At 39.3% G+C, this 17,201-nt stretch overlaps 1 protein-coding gene and 1 pseudogene across 14 annotated transcripts in view; both read left to right on the top strand.

Moving 5' to 3' along the window:
* Positions 1-17,201, top strand: part of Dock3 (dedicator of cyto-kinesis 3) — a 355,025-nt gene that overhangs the window by 154,224 nt on the left and 183,600 nt on the right. For all 14 annotated transcript variants that reach the window (XM_087562345.1, XM_087562340.1, XM_087562344.1 and 11 more), the window contains 3 exon segments: positions 2,802-2,886; positions 14,220-14,261; positions 14,826-14,980. In XM_087562345.1, coding sequence (XP_087418471.1) covers positions 2,802-2,886; positions 14,220-14,261; positions 14,826-14,980 — 282 coding nt within the window.
* Positions 6,267-10,529, top strand: LOC148004341 (short transmembrane mitochondrial protein 1 pseudogene; annotated as a pseudogene).

The raw sequence follows: 17,201 nt of genomic DNA, 5'->3' as shown, positions 1-17,201 counted from the left end.
AGCAAAGCCTCTGACCCTGCTCTGCTCCATCCCATAACACACTGCCGATGGCTTCTCTCTGAGCCTAGCAGCAATCTCTCTACCCATCCAGTTTCCAAGGCAGGTTTCCATGCCAGAAATACACATCCCAACTCTGTAGCGGCCCAGACTAGCTGCCACTTAAATCTGCACAAGAACACACAACACAGTAACATTTGATCCAATTGATAAGATATAATTGCCCACCTAAACATACAAAGCCCTGTACACATTCATAATAACCTGTAAAGGTACAGCATGGAATCTTTAACATCCTCTCTCATCCTTTCCGTCCCAGTCTCCTCCCCGTCCCTCAAACTTTTCTCCCGCCCATCCTTCCTTCTCGTCCAATGACAGGCCTTGTTCCATCCTGTATCCGCCTCACCTGTATGATCATCCCACACTTCATTCTTTTTGTCTAATTAAAAAAAATACTTTTCTCTCATATATAAGCGAGTACAACTTTTATCATTTTGTAATTAAAAGCATAAAATATATAACACCCAGTCCAACACTTTACCAGTTAAACAGAACATTTAGTTATCCATTCCAGCTTAAGAAAGGCTTAAAATCTATGCTATGTCCTGGCTAACTTCCAGCAGCTCAAGAATATGTATGAAGCGTTTTGTTCCTCCCACCTATGCTTCCCCTTCCATTTGTTCTTCCCCCTCCGTGGATACAGATGGTATCATGGAACTGAGGCTGGCCTGCAGCCCATTATCCTCTTGCCTCAGTGAGTACTAGGATTTGTAAGACATACTTTTATGTATGGGACTTTTGTTTAGAAAGTTTAAATGGTATGGCTTATAAAGACTTGGAAAATATTTTAAAAGGTAATTTTATAACTCTAGTTTTCTAAGATAAATATTGATGTTCTTTTCATTCTTAATTATAGTAACTGTCTTACTGTTAATGCTTGCTTTTAATGTAATGTTAATATGCTGGCCTCTATCTTTGTCATATAGTTTTGATTTTCCATTTTTATTTTATAATTTGATAGTTTCAGATCAGGTAGCCTTGTCTTTGCTTTCTGATGCCATGATAAATACCACAAGACCAAAAGCAACTTCGGTAGGACAGTGTTTATTTTGTTTTACAGCATATAGTTCATCTTAAAGAGGAGTAGGGATAGAAATTAAAGCAGGGCAGGAAGTAAAGCTGAGATCGTGCAAAAACACTGCGTACTGGCTTGCTTTCATGGCTTGCTGAGCCTGCTTTGCTATAAAACCCAGGACCACCTGTCTAGGAGGGGCACCACCTACAGTGGGTTGACTCTCCCACATCAGTTCTAATTAAGAAAATGTCCAACAGACCAGCTCACAGGCAAATTTGATGGAGACATTTTCTCAATTGAAGTCATCTTCCTAAATGACTCTAGCTTGTGTCAAGTTGACAAAACAAACAAACAACACACACACCACTTAGCACAAGGCTGTAAACTATAGGGAAACCTTTTTTTTTCTTTTCACAGCTCACTTTATTTGAAATGAATAGGACTTTGTGTACCGAAAGAGCTAACACCATTAATTTTGCTGGTGTGTGATGAAAAAGTTCATAGTTTAGTTAAATAAGGTGGTAGTTTTGTTCTTAAACATCCCATGGAATACTTTTGCTAGACATAGATGTTCATGACCTTACTTGAGGTCAGGTGATCATAGACCACCTCTGAAACTCTGATAAGTATAACTCTATTCTTTAGAAAAGAATTCATATATGATCTCCGCCAGTCTGTTGTAACAATCTATTCCATAAGCCCAGTACCCTGTGACTTTACTGATCTTCATGTTTATAGGTAGTATCGTAGACTATGGGAAGGAGGTTAACATTTATTGAATATTAATCATGTCTGGAGTTCTTCCCGTTGCTTAATGCTATCACACAATCAACTGAAAATTATCATCACTTTTTTTTCCTGTCCAAAATGATACTGTATTTTCTAAATTGTGTTGCTTGAATAATAGCATTCCTTAACCCTCTGTCTGATGTTAGAGATACACAGCTTATACATGTTCAGGACTTATCAATGTTAGTATTAAATTAGAAACAATATACACCTAAACTAAAACACATTTCTAGGACATGTTTTTTTGTTTGTTTTGTTTTGTTTTTTGTTGAGATAGATACTCTTTGTATAGGCCTGGCTGACCTGGAACCTGCTTTGTAGCCCATACTGTGCTTAAACTCACTGAGGTCTGCCTGCCTTTGCCTTTGAGTGCTGAGATTAAAGAAGTGTGTCACCATACTAGGTGCTGAGACATGATTTTTTTTCTTTTTTTTTTTTTTTTCCGGAGCTGGGGACCGAACCCAGGGCCTTGCGCTCGCTAGGCAAGCGCTCTACCGCTGAGCTAAATCCCCAACCCCGCGACATGATTTTTATGTGTTGATTTTTCTCTTTTAATAAAAATAATGTATAAATGAACCTTGAACATACCAGTATGGTGGGAGAAATAGAAAAATAAAAATGGCTTATTATTTGTCTAACAAAAAGAATTTTTAATGAAATAAAGTACTCTTATACACATATTGAATGAAAGTTTTATTTTCATATTTACAAAGGGAACTGCTTGGCAACTAGAATTGTATCTTAAAATTCCTTGCTTCATTTATGTGCCCAAAGTGAACACAGCCAGATATTGCTAGGTAGAAGCATATCCTTTCTAGGGCAGTGCCCAAAGCTCTGTCTACAGAACCGTGAGTCACAACAGGCATAGGTTTCCAGTTGCATGGAGAGATGAGCAAACCTGAGGACTTGCAATTCTGAGAGTGGTCTTTGTCTTTATTAGGCATTTGGGCCTGGACTTGGTGCCTCGGAAGGACTTTGAAGTAGTGGATTCAGACCAGATTAGCGTCTCAGATCTTTATAAAATGGTAAGAAATGGTAACAAGGGATGGGTTTTTACATTTCATTTTTCTCTGTTGTTTTCCATGATAATGTTGTAGATTGTGATTATTTTTAAAGCAGCATTTAAAAACTGTCCCTTTACTGTTGGGGGGAGGGCGGCAATGGGGGGAGGGTTGGGAGAGGAACACCCATAAGGAAGGGGAGGGGGGGATGTTTGCCCGGAAACCAAAGAATTATTATTAAGTATTAAATAAATAAAAAAAAGATTTATCAATAAAAAAAACTGTCCCTTTGCTTCTGTCCCCAAATTTAAGAAGCAGCTAGTCATACTTTGATGTCACACTTTACAAATGGAAATAGAAAACAGAGATGTTGAGTACACTGTACTTTCTAGTGATCACTTCTCTGTTAATTCTGCTTTAATGACTTTCTGCCACTTACAGTAAATAACATTGTATATCCGTCTTGTTTTCTATGACAAAAAAGATGATTAAAGTTTCAAAGAACTACTTGTTAATTAAAATAGTGATTGGCAAAAGAATTATTGGCTCTGGAAATAATATACTAATTCTAGAGACAAGCTGTTGTTAAGAAGCATATTCAGGGTCTTGCTCTCAGTCACCATATTCATAGTGCTAGAAAATGGTGGGAGCTAAAGTAATCTTAACATATGAGGGTTTCCATTCTCAGCATGAACACTGTGAATGAGAAAGCCTATAAATATCTGCTTGATCCTTAGGTGTATGTTGGTTATTATAAAAATATATTGAACAGGTAAAATTGAACTCTAATTAATGTGATTTTTTCTAGTTATGAGATTGAATTATAAACTCAGACTAAAATGGGGGCACTCAATGAAAAAGACAAGCCTTAAACCTCCTGTATATTATTTAGTAGTTTGTAACATAGTTAACCATATTTAACCACTTCTAGCAATAGACCATGTGTTCCTGTGTAATATCTAAATAACTATAGGAATATGACATTGTGTGTAACTAAGTGTGTATAACATTTTGGGCATAAAGTAAAACATCAGTGTATCTAAGTAACCATTTTAATGAGAAAAAAATCTATTGGGTTGACTGGTGACCACATTAATTAATATATATATTACACTCTAGGTTTTATTCCCCTCCCAGTCCACCCTCCAACTCTTCCACATCCCATACCTCCTTTCCCTCATCTCCAGGATGATGTCCCCACCCCACCCACCCCACAAGACCACTAAACTTCCTGGGGCCTCCAGTCTCTTGAGGGTTAGGTGCATCTTCTCTGACAACCCAGACCCAGGAGTCCTCTGCTGTATAAGTGTGGGAGGCCTCATCTCAGCTTGTGTATCTGCCTGGTTGGTGATCCAGTGTTTAAGAGATCTCGGGGGTCAAAGTTAATAGAATCTGCCAGTCCTCCTACAGGGTTGCCCTCCTCCTCAGTTTCCTCTAGCTTTTCCCTAGTTCAACCAGAGGGGTCATCAGCTACTGTTCATTGGCTGGGTGCACACATCTGCATCTGACTCTTTCAGCTACTTGTTGGGTCTTTTGGAGGGCAGTCATGATAGGTCCCTTTTTGTGAGCTCTTCATAGCCTTGACAATTGTGTCAGGTCTCAGGGCATCCCCTTGAGCTCGATCCCACTTTGGGCCAGTCACTGGACCTTCTTTTCCTCAGGCTCCTCTCCATCTCCATCCCTGCATTTCTTCCAGACAGGAAGAATTATGGGTCAGAACTTTGACTGTGGGAGAGCAACCCCATCCCTCACTTGATGCCCTGTCTTTCTGCTGGAGGTGTGTTCAACAAGTTCCCTCTCCCCACTGTAGGTCATTTCATCTAAGGTCCCCCCTTTGAGTCCTGAGAGTCTCTGACTTCCCAGGTCTCTGGTACATTCTGGAGGGTCCTCCCAACCTTCTTCCTCCTGAGGTCGCCTGTTTCCATTCTTTCTGCTGGTCCCCAGGGCTTCAGTCCTTTCTCCCAACCCAATACCAGATCATGGTCCCCTATCCCCCAAATCCCCATCCCTTCCCCTCCCCTGTTCCTCCCTCCCTTCTTCTTCCTCCCAAGTGGGACTGAAGCATCCTTACTTGGGCCCTTCAGCTTGTTGACCTTTTTGAGTTCTGTGAACTGTATCCTGGGTATTCTGTAATTTTTTTTTGGCTAATATCCACTTATTAGTGAGACCATACCATACGGGTTCTTTTGAGTCTGAGTTACCTCACTCAGGATGATATTTTCTGGTTCCATTCATTTGTCTTCAAAACTCAGAATATCTTGTTCTTAATATCTGAGCAGTATTCCATTGTGTATGTGGTTCATCTACACAATTATATTTTTACATGCTGGATGATAAGTTCTTTTAAAGCAACATTGTGATGTAAAATATAGTAGAAATGTAAAGTGAGAAGTTTAGACTAAGGGACTTCATGATGAAAACTACAACTTTTAGAAACCCTTAAGAAGATGAAATGCTTTTAGGGAGCATAGTATTGATGATGGAGAGTATCCCCAGTGCTTGCTATCATGAACCTATGTTAGAAGTGCTAATCTAGTGGATAGATCATGAACAGTTACCATTGCATGCACTGCACAGTATAAATAAGGTTTATGTTGATATTATTAGAATCACTGATTAATATTATGGGAACTGGAAAAGGTAAGGAAAGAACTTTTAAAATGGCACACAACTGAAAGAAATGGCAGTTCCAGAAAATGTGGACATTGGACAGTTTTGACTAAGAAGGAGTAAGGAGCTGCACTTTGAAGAGCTTTGTAGGCCCTGATTTATATTCTCTCCAGCAGTTTGATAGAACACAATAGTGAAGTGACTTGGTAAGTTTTTCCAGTCATAAAATGAAATCACAGAAAAGGCATTTAAGTAAAAGATCTTAATTTCAAGTCTTGAGGCTAGAGCCAGGACAGTGGATGTCCTAAGAAGTTGTTGGCTGTTGAATGTACTTTGGCTTTAGAGCCAGAGGTATTGATAGATTGAATTGGTATACATGTATAGAGGAAGAAGAGAGACTAGAAAACAATGCCTCTTGTGTTTGATCTACCCAGATGATAAGGTACAGTGGCACGCTATATGAAAGAATCAGATCTGGGGATAAGCAATGGGGAGCCAAGAATACTGGATATTTTGTTTTCAATTTTGGTGTATCTTCTAAGTTTAAAAAAATGATATTTAAAGCCTGTGGTTCAGGAGTAAAGTTTAGCTATAACAATTCTACATTCATCAGAAAGCTATCTATATTTGAATCTGGAAGAGAAGATTACTTTCTTTTACAAAACATTCTATGACGAAATCCAGTGACAACAGATTCCACATAGTACCTTTAGATAGCCATACATGAACAAACAGAATATTCCCACATAAACATTAGAGAACAGAGTAAGTAATGTATGGGAGATACAGGCAAGATGAAACAGTCATTGTTGTCTAAAAGAGAAGGGAAACACAAGTACAAAAAGAATGTAGTCTGTAGGTTCCAAATTTGAGTAGTTTACCAACTTGTAACAGAAAATATTCAGGAAAAAATATGCTATTTAAACATGTTGTTATTGCAAAGATTGCATCTAAGTTAAGGTTTCTATTGCAGTAATAAAACACCATGATCAAAAGCAGTTTGGGGACAGAAGGGTTTATGTTTCTACTTCCACATCACAATCTTTCATTCAAGAAAGACAAGGCAAGGGGTTGGGGATTTGGCTCAGAGGTAGAGCGCTTGCCTAGCAACCGCAAGGCCCTGGGTTTGGTCCCCAGCTCCGGGAAAAAAAAAAAAAAAAAAGACAAGGCAAGGACTCACGGCAGGAACTGAAGCAGAGGCCATGGAGGAATGCTGCTTACTGGCTGTCGCCCCAATTCTTGCTCAACCTGTCTTCTTACACATCCCAGGACCATCTATCCAGGGGTGGCCCCACCCACAGTGGGATGAGCCTTCTCACATCAGGCACTAATGAAGAAAGTGTTCCATCAGCTTGCCCACGGGCCAGCCTATGGAGGAGGCATTTGCTCAGTTTAGTTCCTTCTTCTCAGATGACTCTAGCTTGTGTCAAGTCAACAAGAAACCCAACCAAGAAGGTATTTCTAAATAGGGTGGTATAGCCACTCACATAACATTTATATTGTATCTGGTATTTTTGGCAGTTGAGTTTTGCAGAATGTGTTTTGGCTGTATCCATCTTACAGGTTCTGGTATCTGTGAGGAGGCCTAGAATAAATTTCTGATTGATAACAAAGAATGACTAAAATTTAAAGAGAAATAATTAATATACCCATTGTAAAAATATAAAACAAGAGAAATTATTGAAGTGTATTTACTTATTTAGTAGTGAACAATATTTAGGTTATATTGTTGTAAACAGTTTTAGATAAAAGTTTTGAGAGGAAGGCAGACGAAGGGAAGAAGATGTAAACAGGAGCTTAAATTTTAAGGTGCTGTAATAAAAAGTTACTATATAATTTTAAAATTGGTAAAGAAAGAACGGTATAATATAGCATTTGGAAGTATTTGACAAGTCCTGGAGAAAAAACAGTAAGGAATTAAAACTGCTTATCTCTATGAAACAAGACAGATGGGTAAAAACTAATAAGTTTTACTGCAAACCTTTAAAGATATTTAGCTTTTAAAATATATTCTTCTATTAATTTTTTGTCAAATACTGACTTATCCTAAAAGCTTAAATTCAGGTCTTTTATTTTCTATTCTGACTTTCTTTTGTGTTGTATATTTGTTTTTACATTGAAGTAATCAGCTATATAATAAATTGTTATAGGGGCATACACTTTTAATCCCAGCATCCAGGAGGCACAGGTAGGCGGATCTCTATGAGTGTAAGTTCAACCTGGTCTTTATGTGAGTTCCAGGACAGCCAGAGACCCTGTCTTGAAAACAGAAATAAACAACCCAACAAAAAAGAATTAGCTAGAATGAAGAAAAATAAGAATTTAAAAATTTACCACTTAGGAATTTTTATGTTAGCTCATATACAGAAATGTAAATAATTTGGGCCTGGTATGTTTAAAAGAATATACATACTGTACTGCTCTTGCAGAAGTCCTAAAGGGTGTTCTTAGCACCCTTGCCAGGCAGCATACAATTGGAGTTACAGCTGCAGCTAAAGAGGATCTGATGTCTGCTCCTGGCCTACATGAGTACCTGAACTCACATGGACATAGTCAGTCAGTCAGTCAGTCAGTCAGTCAGTCTGTCTGTCTGTCTGTCTGTCTCCCTGGTGTGTGCATGCGTACATGCATGAGAATTTCTTAATAAATGAATCCTTTGGGAAGCTAGAAAAATGACTCAGCAGTTAAGAGCAGTGCCTGCTTTTTCTGGGTTTGATTCTCAGCACCCACATGGCAGCTACTTATCGGTAGCACCAGTCCCCGAGGACCTGATACCCTTGGCTGGCCACTGCACGTACCAGGCACATATATGGTACACAGCATGCATACAAGCAAAGCACCTATACACATAAATAAGTAATAAAATAAAAATTATAAAAAGGAAATAGATAATACTAGATACATTTCTGCTAAATCTTAACAGTTATCAATGATCAATGAGGTCCAAAAATGTCTTTTAATATTCAGATTCCAATAAAATTAGAGATTATAAAAACTAAGCATGAAACTTTCCAGTTTTGGTACTCTGTCATACATTTTCTTTCAAAAACACTTTTATACATAAGATAATTTATGTTGCATTTATTGCATTATTGTTGGTTGGCCATTCCCACAATCTCTGAGCTATCATTGCCCCAGCACATCTTGTAGGCAGGACAAATTGTGGAGCCTAGCCTGGTTACAGAAAATAGACGGTTCAGTCTCTGTGTTCTCCATTAGTAAGAGTCCTTCCTAGGGTCACTCTCATAGGTACAATAAACTTGGCACTGCACTAGGTTTCCACATTGGCACCCCAGTTTCAGTTATCTCTCCCCATACTCTCTTCCTCTGTCCCTCCTTCTCCCATCTCCCTCTGCCTACCCTCAATCTACCTGCAAAAATCTATTCTATTTCCCCTTCCCAGAGAAATCCATGTGTTCCCCATAGATCCCTCCTTGTTAGCCTCTTCGGGTCTGTGGATTGTATTATGATTATTCTTTACTTAAAAAGCTAATATCCCCTCATAAGTGAATATATACCATTTTTGTCTCTCCGGGTCTGCTTTGTTTCACACAGGATGAATTTTTCTAGTTCCATCCATTTGCCTGTGAATTTCATGATGTGATTTTTTTAAAAACAGCTAATTAGTCTCTGTTTGCAAATGTACTACATTTTCTTTATCCATTCTTTGGTTAAGGAATATCTAGGTTGTTTCCAGTTTCTGTTAAATGTATTTGTGAAGGAAATGGAGTAACTCTATTGAAATAAAAATGATTTTTATCCATGCTATGTGAAGCACCAAAAGGGTTCTGTTACATACCTTTAAGGGCAAAAAGGGTAGAAACAATGATTAAGAGTTTACTAGAGAGCTGAAGAGATGGCTCAGTGGTTAAGAGCACTGACTGCTCTTCCAGAGGTCCTGAGTTCAATTCCCAGCAACCACATGGTGGCTCACAATCATCTGTAATGGGCTCTTGTGGTGTGTCTGAAAGACAGGGACAGTGTGCTTATATATAATAAATAAGTCTTTAAAAAAAAGGAAACAAAATGAAGAGTTTACTAGCACCAGGCACTAAATGTTTGTGATATCATGATGTTCTTAGACAGGATTTTCTCTTAAACATGAATGACTTTCCCCTGTAATATAGGTATAAGAATAATACCAATTAAAGAAATAATAATAATACCAGTTGTAATTACAATTATCCATTTACAATATGATAGGTGTTGAGTTAATTCATTTACAGTATGATTGCTATTATAGAGTTAATCTGCATAAACTTCTATGAAGTTGATTTAAGCACAAGATTTTATATTCAGTTTATAGATGAGAAAATACTCAGCTAGTAAATATGAGTCAAGATTTACAAACCAGAATCCAACTTTTGTGATTAAGTTTCTAACTTACATTATACTTCCGTCTCCCACTGTATAATGTGAGCATCAAAAGAACTTCCTAGAGGATCCTTGGAGTTCACTGGCCAGCAAGCCCAGTGAGCTGGTGAGCTTTAGATTCATTGAGAGCTCTGTTTCAAAATTTAAGGTAGAGAACAATGGATGAAGAAACTCACTACTGACCTCTGACTTAGACACATACATGGCCATTCCTGAAACAGCATCCTGGGAAAGATGAGACAAGTTCAAAGTTTAGTTTTGTAGTTGAAATCTCTATTGGGAAGATTTATTGTTTTTGTTGTTTTGGGTTTTTTTTTAATTTGGGGTGTTTCTTGTTGTTTTGTTTTTTTTGTTTTTGTTTTTGTTTTTTTAATTTCACAACCTAGGTGCAGAGCAGGAGGCCCCAAGCAGTGAAAGAGCTGCTTCCCTCCTCACTGACATCCTGTTTCAGTTCCTGCTTGGATTTAGTTTGGGCAAAGTAGTTGGAATGTTTCTGGCTCAGAACTATGAGATTCATGGCTAAAAACTTGAAGACATTATGATTTTAAAAGGACTTGGAAGCCAAGAAGAAGCCCCCTAGTTCCTGATGCCCACCCCAGCACTGCCTTCTGCATCCACTCTTTCTACCTCTTGAGGCCTGTGTCCTTTACAGCTTCGTTCCAAGGCTTTAGTCTCAGACCCTGTGTGTTGCCTCAGAGCCAACAAGGGGCCAGATCCTGAGAGTCACCTTCATGTTTCTACCACCTCCTTACTTCCTATACCTTCCTTTCAGCCAGCTAATGAGAGGGTCCAAGACTGAGTTACAGTGCTGGGTTAGCAAGCCCAGCCTTTTATTTGTAGTTGTTCACCTGTGCCTTGAAACTCCCACACACACTGGCAAAAGAAAAGCAGCTTTGGATAGCTGATCCATAAGTGATGCTGATCTCCTTGTCACAGGTACTGTGGGGATTGTTACATAGCTGTTGTTGCAAAGAACTTAAAATTAGTTTCTCAAAAAGAAAAAAATAAAAGGGCACAGCCTAAATGATAGAACTCAAACTGTAGTCTATAATCTTCAGCCAGTGATAAGGGAACAACATAGATGTTTGGAAGACTTTCTTTTTTTATTGGATATTTTATTTATTTACATTTTAAGTGTTATCTATCCCCTTTCCCAGTTTCCCTTCCGCAAACTCCCATTCCATGCCCTCTCCCTCTGCTTCAGTGAGGGTGCTCCTCCATCCACACCCACTCCCACTTCTCTGCCCTGGCATTCCCCTACACTGGGGCATTGAGGCTTCACAGGGCCAAGGGACTCTCCTGTCATTGATGCCTGACAATGCATATTCTCTGCTACATACGTGGCTCCAGCCACGGGTTCCTCCATGTATACTCTTTGGTTGGTGGTTTAGTCCCTGGGAGCTCTGGGGTGTCTGGTTGGTTGATATTGTTGTTCTTCCTATGGGGTTGCATTTGCTCCTTCAGTCTTTTTCCTAACTCCTCCATTGGGATCCATATGCTCAGTCCAGTGGTTGGCTGTGAGCATCCACATCTGTATTGGTCAGACTCTGGCAACTGTATCAGGCCTCTGTCAGCAAGCACTTCTTGGCATTTGCAATAGTGTCTGAATTTGATGACTGTATATGGGATGGATCCCTGGGTGGTACAGTCTCTGGATGGCCTTTCCTTCAGTCTCTGCTCCATACTTTGTCCCCATATTTTCTTTAGACAGGAGCAATTCTGGGTTAAAAATTTGGAGATGAGGGGCTGGGGATTTAGCTCAGTGGTAGAGCGCTTACCTAGGAAGCGCAAGGCCCTGGGTTCGGTCCCCAGCTCCGAAAAAAAGAACCAAAAAAAAAAAATTTGGAGATGAGTGGGTGGTCTTATCCCTCAATCAGGGGCCTTGACTGAGATTTTCTTTCGTTTAATTGGGTATTTTTTTTAAATTTATCTTTCAAATCTTATCCCCTTTCCCAGGTTCCTGATCATAAGCCCCCTATCCCACCCCTCCCCTTCTTTGATAAGGGTGTTCCCCTCCTCAACTACTCCCCCAAGCCAGTCCCCATCCCCAACATTACCTTACACTGTGGGTCCAGCCTTGGCAGGACCAAGGGCTTCTCCTTCCATTGGTACCCAACAAGGCCATCCTCTGCTACATATGGAACTGGAGCCATGGGTCAGTCCTTGGGTAGTGGGTAGTCCCTGTGAGCTCTGGTTGGTTGGCATTGTTGTCCTTATGAGGTTGCAAGCCCCTTCAGCTCTTTGAATCCTTTCTCTAATTTCTCCAACAGAGATCCCATTCTCAGTTCAATGGTTTGCTGCTAGCATTCACCTCTGTATTTGACATGCTTTGGCTGTGTCTCTCAGGAGACAGCTATATCAGATTCCTGTCAGCATGCACTTTGTAGCTTCATCAATCTTACCTAGTATTAATGGCTGTATGTTTGTGTGTGTGTGTGTGTGTGTGTGTGTGTGTGTGTGTGTGTGTGTGTGTGTGTGTATGTGTATGTGTGTGTATGGGCTATATACCAATGTGGGGCTGGCTCTGAATGGCCATTCCTTCAGTCTCTGCTTCAAACTCTGCCTCCATATCCCCTCCTACGAATATTTTTGTTCCCCCTTTTAAGAAGGACTGAAGCACTGCACTTTGGTTGTCCTTCTATTTGAGCTTCACGTGGTCTGTAGATTGTATCTTGGGTAATTCGAGCTTTTGGGCTAATATCCACTTATCAGTGAGTGCATACCATGTGTGTTTTTCTGTGATTGGGTTACCTCACTCAGGATAATATTTTCTAGTTCCATCCATTTGCCTATGAATTTCATGAAGTCATTGTTTTGATAGTTGAGTAGTACCCCATTGTGTAGATGTACCACATTTTTTGAATCCATTCCTCTGTTGAAGGGCATCTGGATTCTTTACAGCTTCTGGCTATTATAAATAAGGCTGCTATGAACCTAGTGGAGCACGTGTTCTTGTTGTATGTTGGAATATCTTTTGGGTATATGCCCAGGAGTGGTATAGCTGGGTCTTCAGGTAGTGTAATGTCCAAATTTCTGAGGAACCTCCAGACTGATTTCCAGTATGGTTGTACCAGTTTGCAATCCCACCAACAATGGAGGAGTGTTCCTCTTTCTCCACATCCTCACCAGCATCTGTTTTCACCTAAGTTTTTGATCTTAGGCATTCTGACTGGTGTGAGGTAGAATCTCAGGATTGTTTTGATTTGCACTTCCCTGATGACTTAAGGATGTTGAGCATTTCTTTAGGTGCTTCTCAGTCATTCGATAATCCTCCACTGAGAATTCTTTGTTTAGCTCTGTACCCCATTTTTAATAGGGTTATTTGATTCTCTGGAATCTGACTTCTTGAGTTCTTTGTGTATTTTGGATATTAGCCCTCTATCAGATGTAGGATTGGTAAAGATCTTTTCCCAATCTATTGGTTGCCGTTTTGTCCTAACAACAGTGTCCTTTGCCTTACAGAAACTTTGCAGTTTTATCAGGTTCCATTTATTGATTCTTGATCTTAGAACATAAGTCATTGGTGATTTATTCAGGAAAGATTAGTGTGAGTGTATCTGGTTTTATGTGGAGTTCCTTGATTCACTTGGATTTAAGTTTTGTACAAGGCAGTAAGAATGGATCAATTTTTTCTTCTACATGCTGACCTCCAGTTGAACCAGCACCGTTTGTTGAAAATCCTTTTTTCCATTGGATGGTTTTAGCTCCTTTGTCAAAGATCAAGTGACAGTAAGTGTGCGCGTTCATTTCTGGGTCTTCAATTCTGTTCACTGATCTACCTGCCTGTCTCTGTACCAATACCATACAGTTTTTATCACTATTGCTCTGTAATACTGCTTGAGGTCAGGGATGGTGATTCTCCCAGGAATTCTTTTATTGTTGAGTATAGTTTTCGCTATCCTGGGTTTTTTGTTATTCCAAATGAAATTGCAAATTGCTCTTTCTAACTCTATGAAGAATGGAGTTTGAATTTTGATGGGGATTGCATTGAATCTGTAGATTGCTTTGACTGAGATTTTATTAAAGGGCTTCATTGCAGAAAGCCTGAAGAAACTGCCTTCAACAGCACAGAAAATTATTCAACGTGAAAGATATTGACAGATCAGAAATCTAGTAACAAGCACCCACCCTCATGTGGCGTGGCTACTAACCAGGAACAGAGCGGCTGGGGTTTTACATACAGACCATGTTACCTTCTCGTGTGACCTTCAGCAAACCAGTCCATTGCGTTGAGCCTTAGTTATCTCTATTGGGTATGAATAACATTTTTAAGTGAGAAATAACTGTAAAAGGCATTATAGGCTGAATGGGTTGGAGGGGACTTAGTCTCCTCCACCACAGAGTGACTCTTTGTATGTTTCTTTTTTCTATAGCATTTATCTAGCCGACAGAGTGTACAGCAGAGCACATCCCAAGTAAGTGATATCCTCAAACTTCCCACTTTTTCTTCAACTCTTTCATTTAAGAGATTATATACATGAAAACATCAAGAAATGACAAACACTATTCACTTTTCAGGGGCCTGCTTTGTAATTATAATTTTAGGGCATATAAAAACAGTTGGCTTTTATGACATTTGCACAACATGTATATTATTTTATTCAACTTATATTTGCTCCTAAAACCCTGATTGTGTTATACCATCATTCTAAGCAACTTTGGCCCTCAAGCAGTTTGGCCAGTTTTTATTCTTCTGTGAAAATTTTTATAAGCACAATTAAAAGAAAATAGATTGGGGAAGAGATAAAATGATATCTAGAATGATAACTATTACCACCTAACAGTATAAATCAATGCATGGGACATTTGCCCAGCTCAGCTAAGTCTGCTGTAGTAGTCCATATTGCCAGAGGACACATCTTCAGTCTACCCATTTAATAATCCCTTTGTCAGTATAATGAGAGTAATTTTTTGTTTCTTAATAGTGAATGTAATGAGCAACTAAAATATAAATCACAATGTTTTGCTCTCCTTAATAGGTAGATACAATGCGCCCACGGCATGGGGAAACCTGTCGAATGCCAGTACCACATCATTTCTTCTTCAGCCTAAAGAGTTTCACCTATAATACCATTGGTGAAGATAGTGACGTCTTCTTTTCTCTGTATGACATGAGAGAAGGCAAGCAGATAAGGTAAGAGTCCAGGGAAGATTTGTTGAAGTTTATATTTATGTTATTTATGTTTATTAGAATGGAATGGGTCAAAGACAGCTCTGGCCTTCAGAGTAAATGCATTTAAGGATAAAATAAAGTAGCTTTGTCTTATTAGCTGGGACTTTCACTCCAGTTCCCAGTAGCCCTTGAAGTTATCTATACTACCCCACGTCCATCACTGTGACAACATACCTGAGGTAGGCAACTTACAAGAAGAAAGGTTTATTTCAGTTCCTGCTTCAAGGGTTTCAGACCATGGTTGGCTGTGTTTATTGCTTTAGGCTTGTTGTAAGGCAGAATTGCACCAGTGACGTACTGAAAGAGTGAAATGCTTACTGTGTGGTGACTAGGAAGTAGAAACGTACAGAAGAAGGGCTACCATCGCCGTGTTCTCTTAAGTGGTTTGATCAAATCACCTTACTTCCTCCAATTAAGCTTGGCTTCCTATTGTTCCACACCACTTTTCAGTGTTATCACCAAGTGGGATAAAACCTTCAACATATGTGTAGTTGGAAGGATAGATATTCCAGAGCATATCTGTAACATGAGTAGCTTCCTTTTCTTCTATACCTAATTCTACGTGCAAGCTCAAAATTAAGTTTTGGTTATTACTCCCTTAGAAAAAGTGTGTTGTGTTTAATTCTAGAAAAAAAGGCAGAGGAGAATCTTAGGAGCAAAGAGACTGTAGCAAAAATGGCCAGTGCAAGAGTACAGAAAGTACTGGGCCCTGGCTTCCTTTGCTCTATGTGAGTGAGAGAGCTCACAGAGAAAACATCTGAGGCAGCTTCAGCCCTCAGTGCGGTGCCGTTGAAGCCCTGTGAGAGGCCTGGCATTGCCACTCACTTTTGCTTTGGTTTGGAAAGAGGCAACAAAGCAGCTGCTTCTCAGTAGATTGTTTTGGCAGAGCTGTGGGTCTGTGAGCTCAGTAACTGCAGTGCTGCCTGCTGACTCCACGATAAGGAACATAAAGGAGACCCTAGGCTTCCTTTTGTATAGAGGGCACAAAGACCTGTTAGCGTAAGGTGCCATTTGTAGCCAAAATAACATTTTAGAGAATTCAGACATTTCTCTGTGGTCATTTACTAAATGGAGCCAAGAGAAAAAAAATCTTGGGGTACTTTATATTACTTGGAAGTTTTCTTGTCAATGGAGTACTTTAATGTAGCTTTTATTTTTGGGAGTTTTGGGGGTCCTTTTAATTTACTTTTAGAATTATATGTTACATATACAATTTTGTTAGTGAAAGTTAAAACCATGTGAAAGAAAATATTAATTTGCACGCTGTACAGTGCTCTGATCTAGACAAAAAATAAAGCACTGCTCCCCTTTAGCATATAAATAATTTTGTTAGACTAATGATCATGCAGTATGAGTAGTGATAGCATCTACAGTTGATAAGACTGGTGGGATTGTAGCTAGGGTTGTATAGATAAAGACAGTGACAGATTTTATTTCATAAATATTTTTGAGCAAATAATTATTTTGATTTTTTTTATTGTTTGGGCATTACATCTTAACTCAGCCTTCCATGTCAGAAGCCATAGACTGGAGGGGTTATATTTCTTACAGTCCTGAAAGCTAGATTGTGAAGGCGCCAGCTCAGCCAGTGCTTGGGGGTAGCATTTGTTCACGTTTACAGACGACCACCTTATATATATAATTTCACATGACTGAAAGAGAAATATGTCTTCCCTTCCCCTGCCACTCTCATTCCTTCTTTTTAAAATATTTTTGTATGTATATGTATTATGTATGTATGTATTTGTGGGCGTATGTATGTATGTATGTATGTATGTATGTATGTATGAATGTATGTATATGGGCATGTGCACCTGTATGCAGGTGCCATGGACACTAGAGGTGTTAGATCCCTGCATCTGGAGTTATGTGCAGTTGTGAGTTACCCCATATGGGTGTTGCCAAGTTTACTCATGTTCTCTGTGCTCTTAACTAATCAGCTTCCTCTCCAGCCCTCCCTCTTGAGGGTTCTACCTTCATGTTTAACTACCTCTTAAAGTCCCCAACTCCTTATATAGACTTAGAATTTCAGTAGTAATTTGAGAATAACAGTGACATGGTTTATAACCTTCTGTCCCTGTCACCCCTAATGAATATCTTTCTGACATATAAAATACATTCACTTCGTCCCAACAGAATTCTTTGTTCTACCATCAACTCTGAAATCCCAAATCACTTCTAA

Source organism: Rattus norvegicus, chromosome 8, assembly GCF_021556685.1.
Source record: "Rattus norvegicus strain SHRSP/BbbUtx chromosome 8, alternate assembly SHRSP_T2T, whole genome shotgun sequence".
Lineage (NCBI taxonomy): Eukaryota > Metazoa > Chordata > Mammalia > Rodentia > Muridae > Rattus > Rattus norvegicus.
Note: the sequence above shows the minus strand (reverse complement) of the source record. Positions and strands in the feature narration are given on the sequence as shown.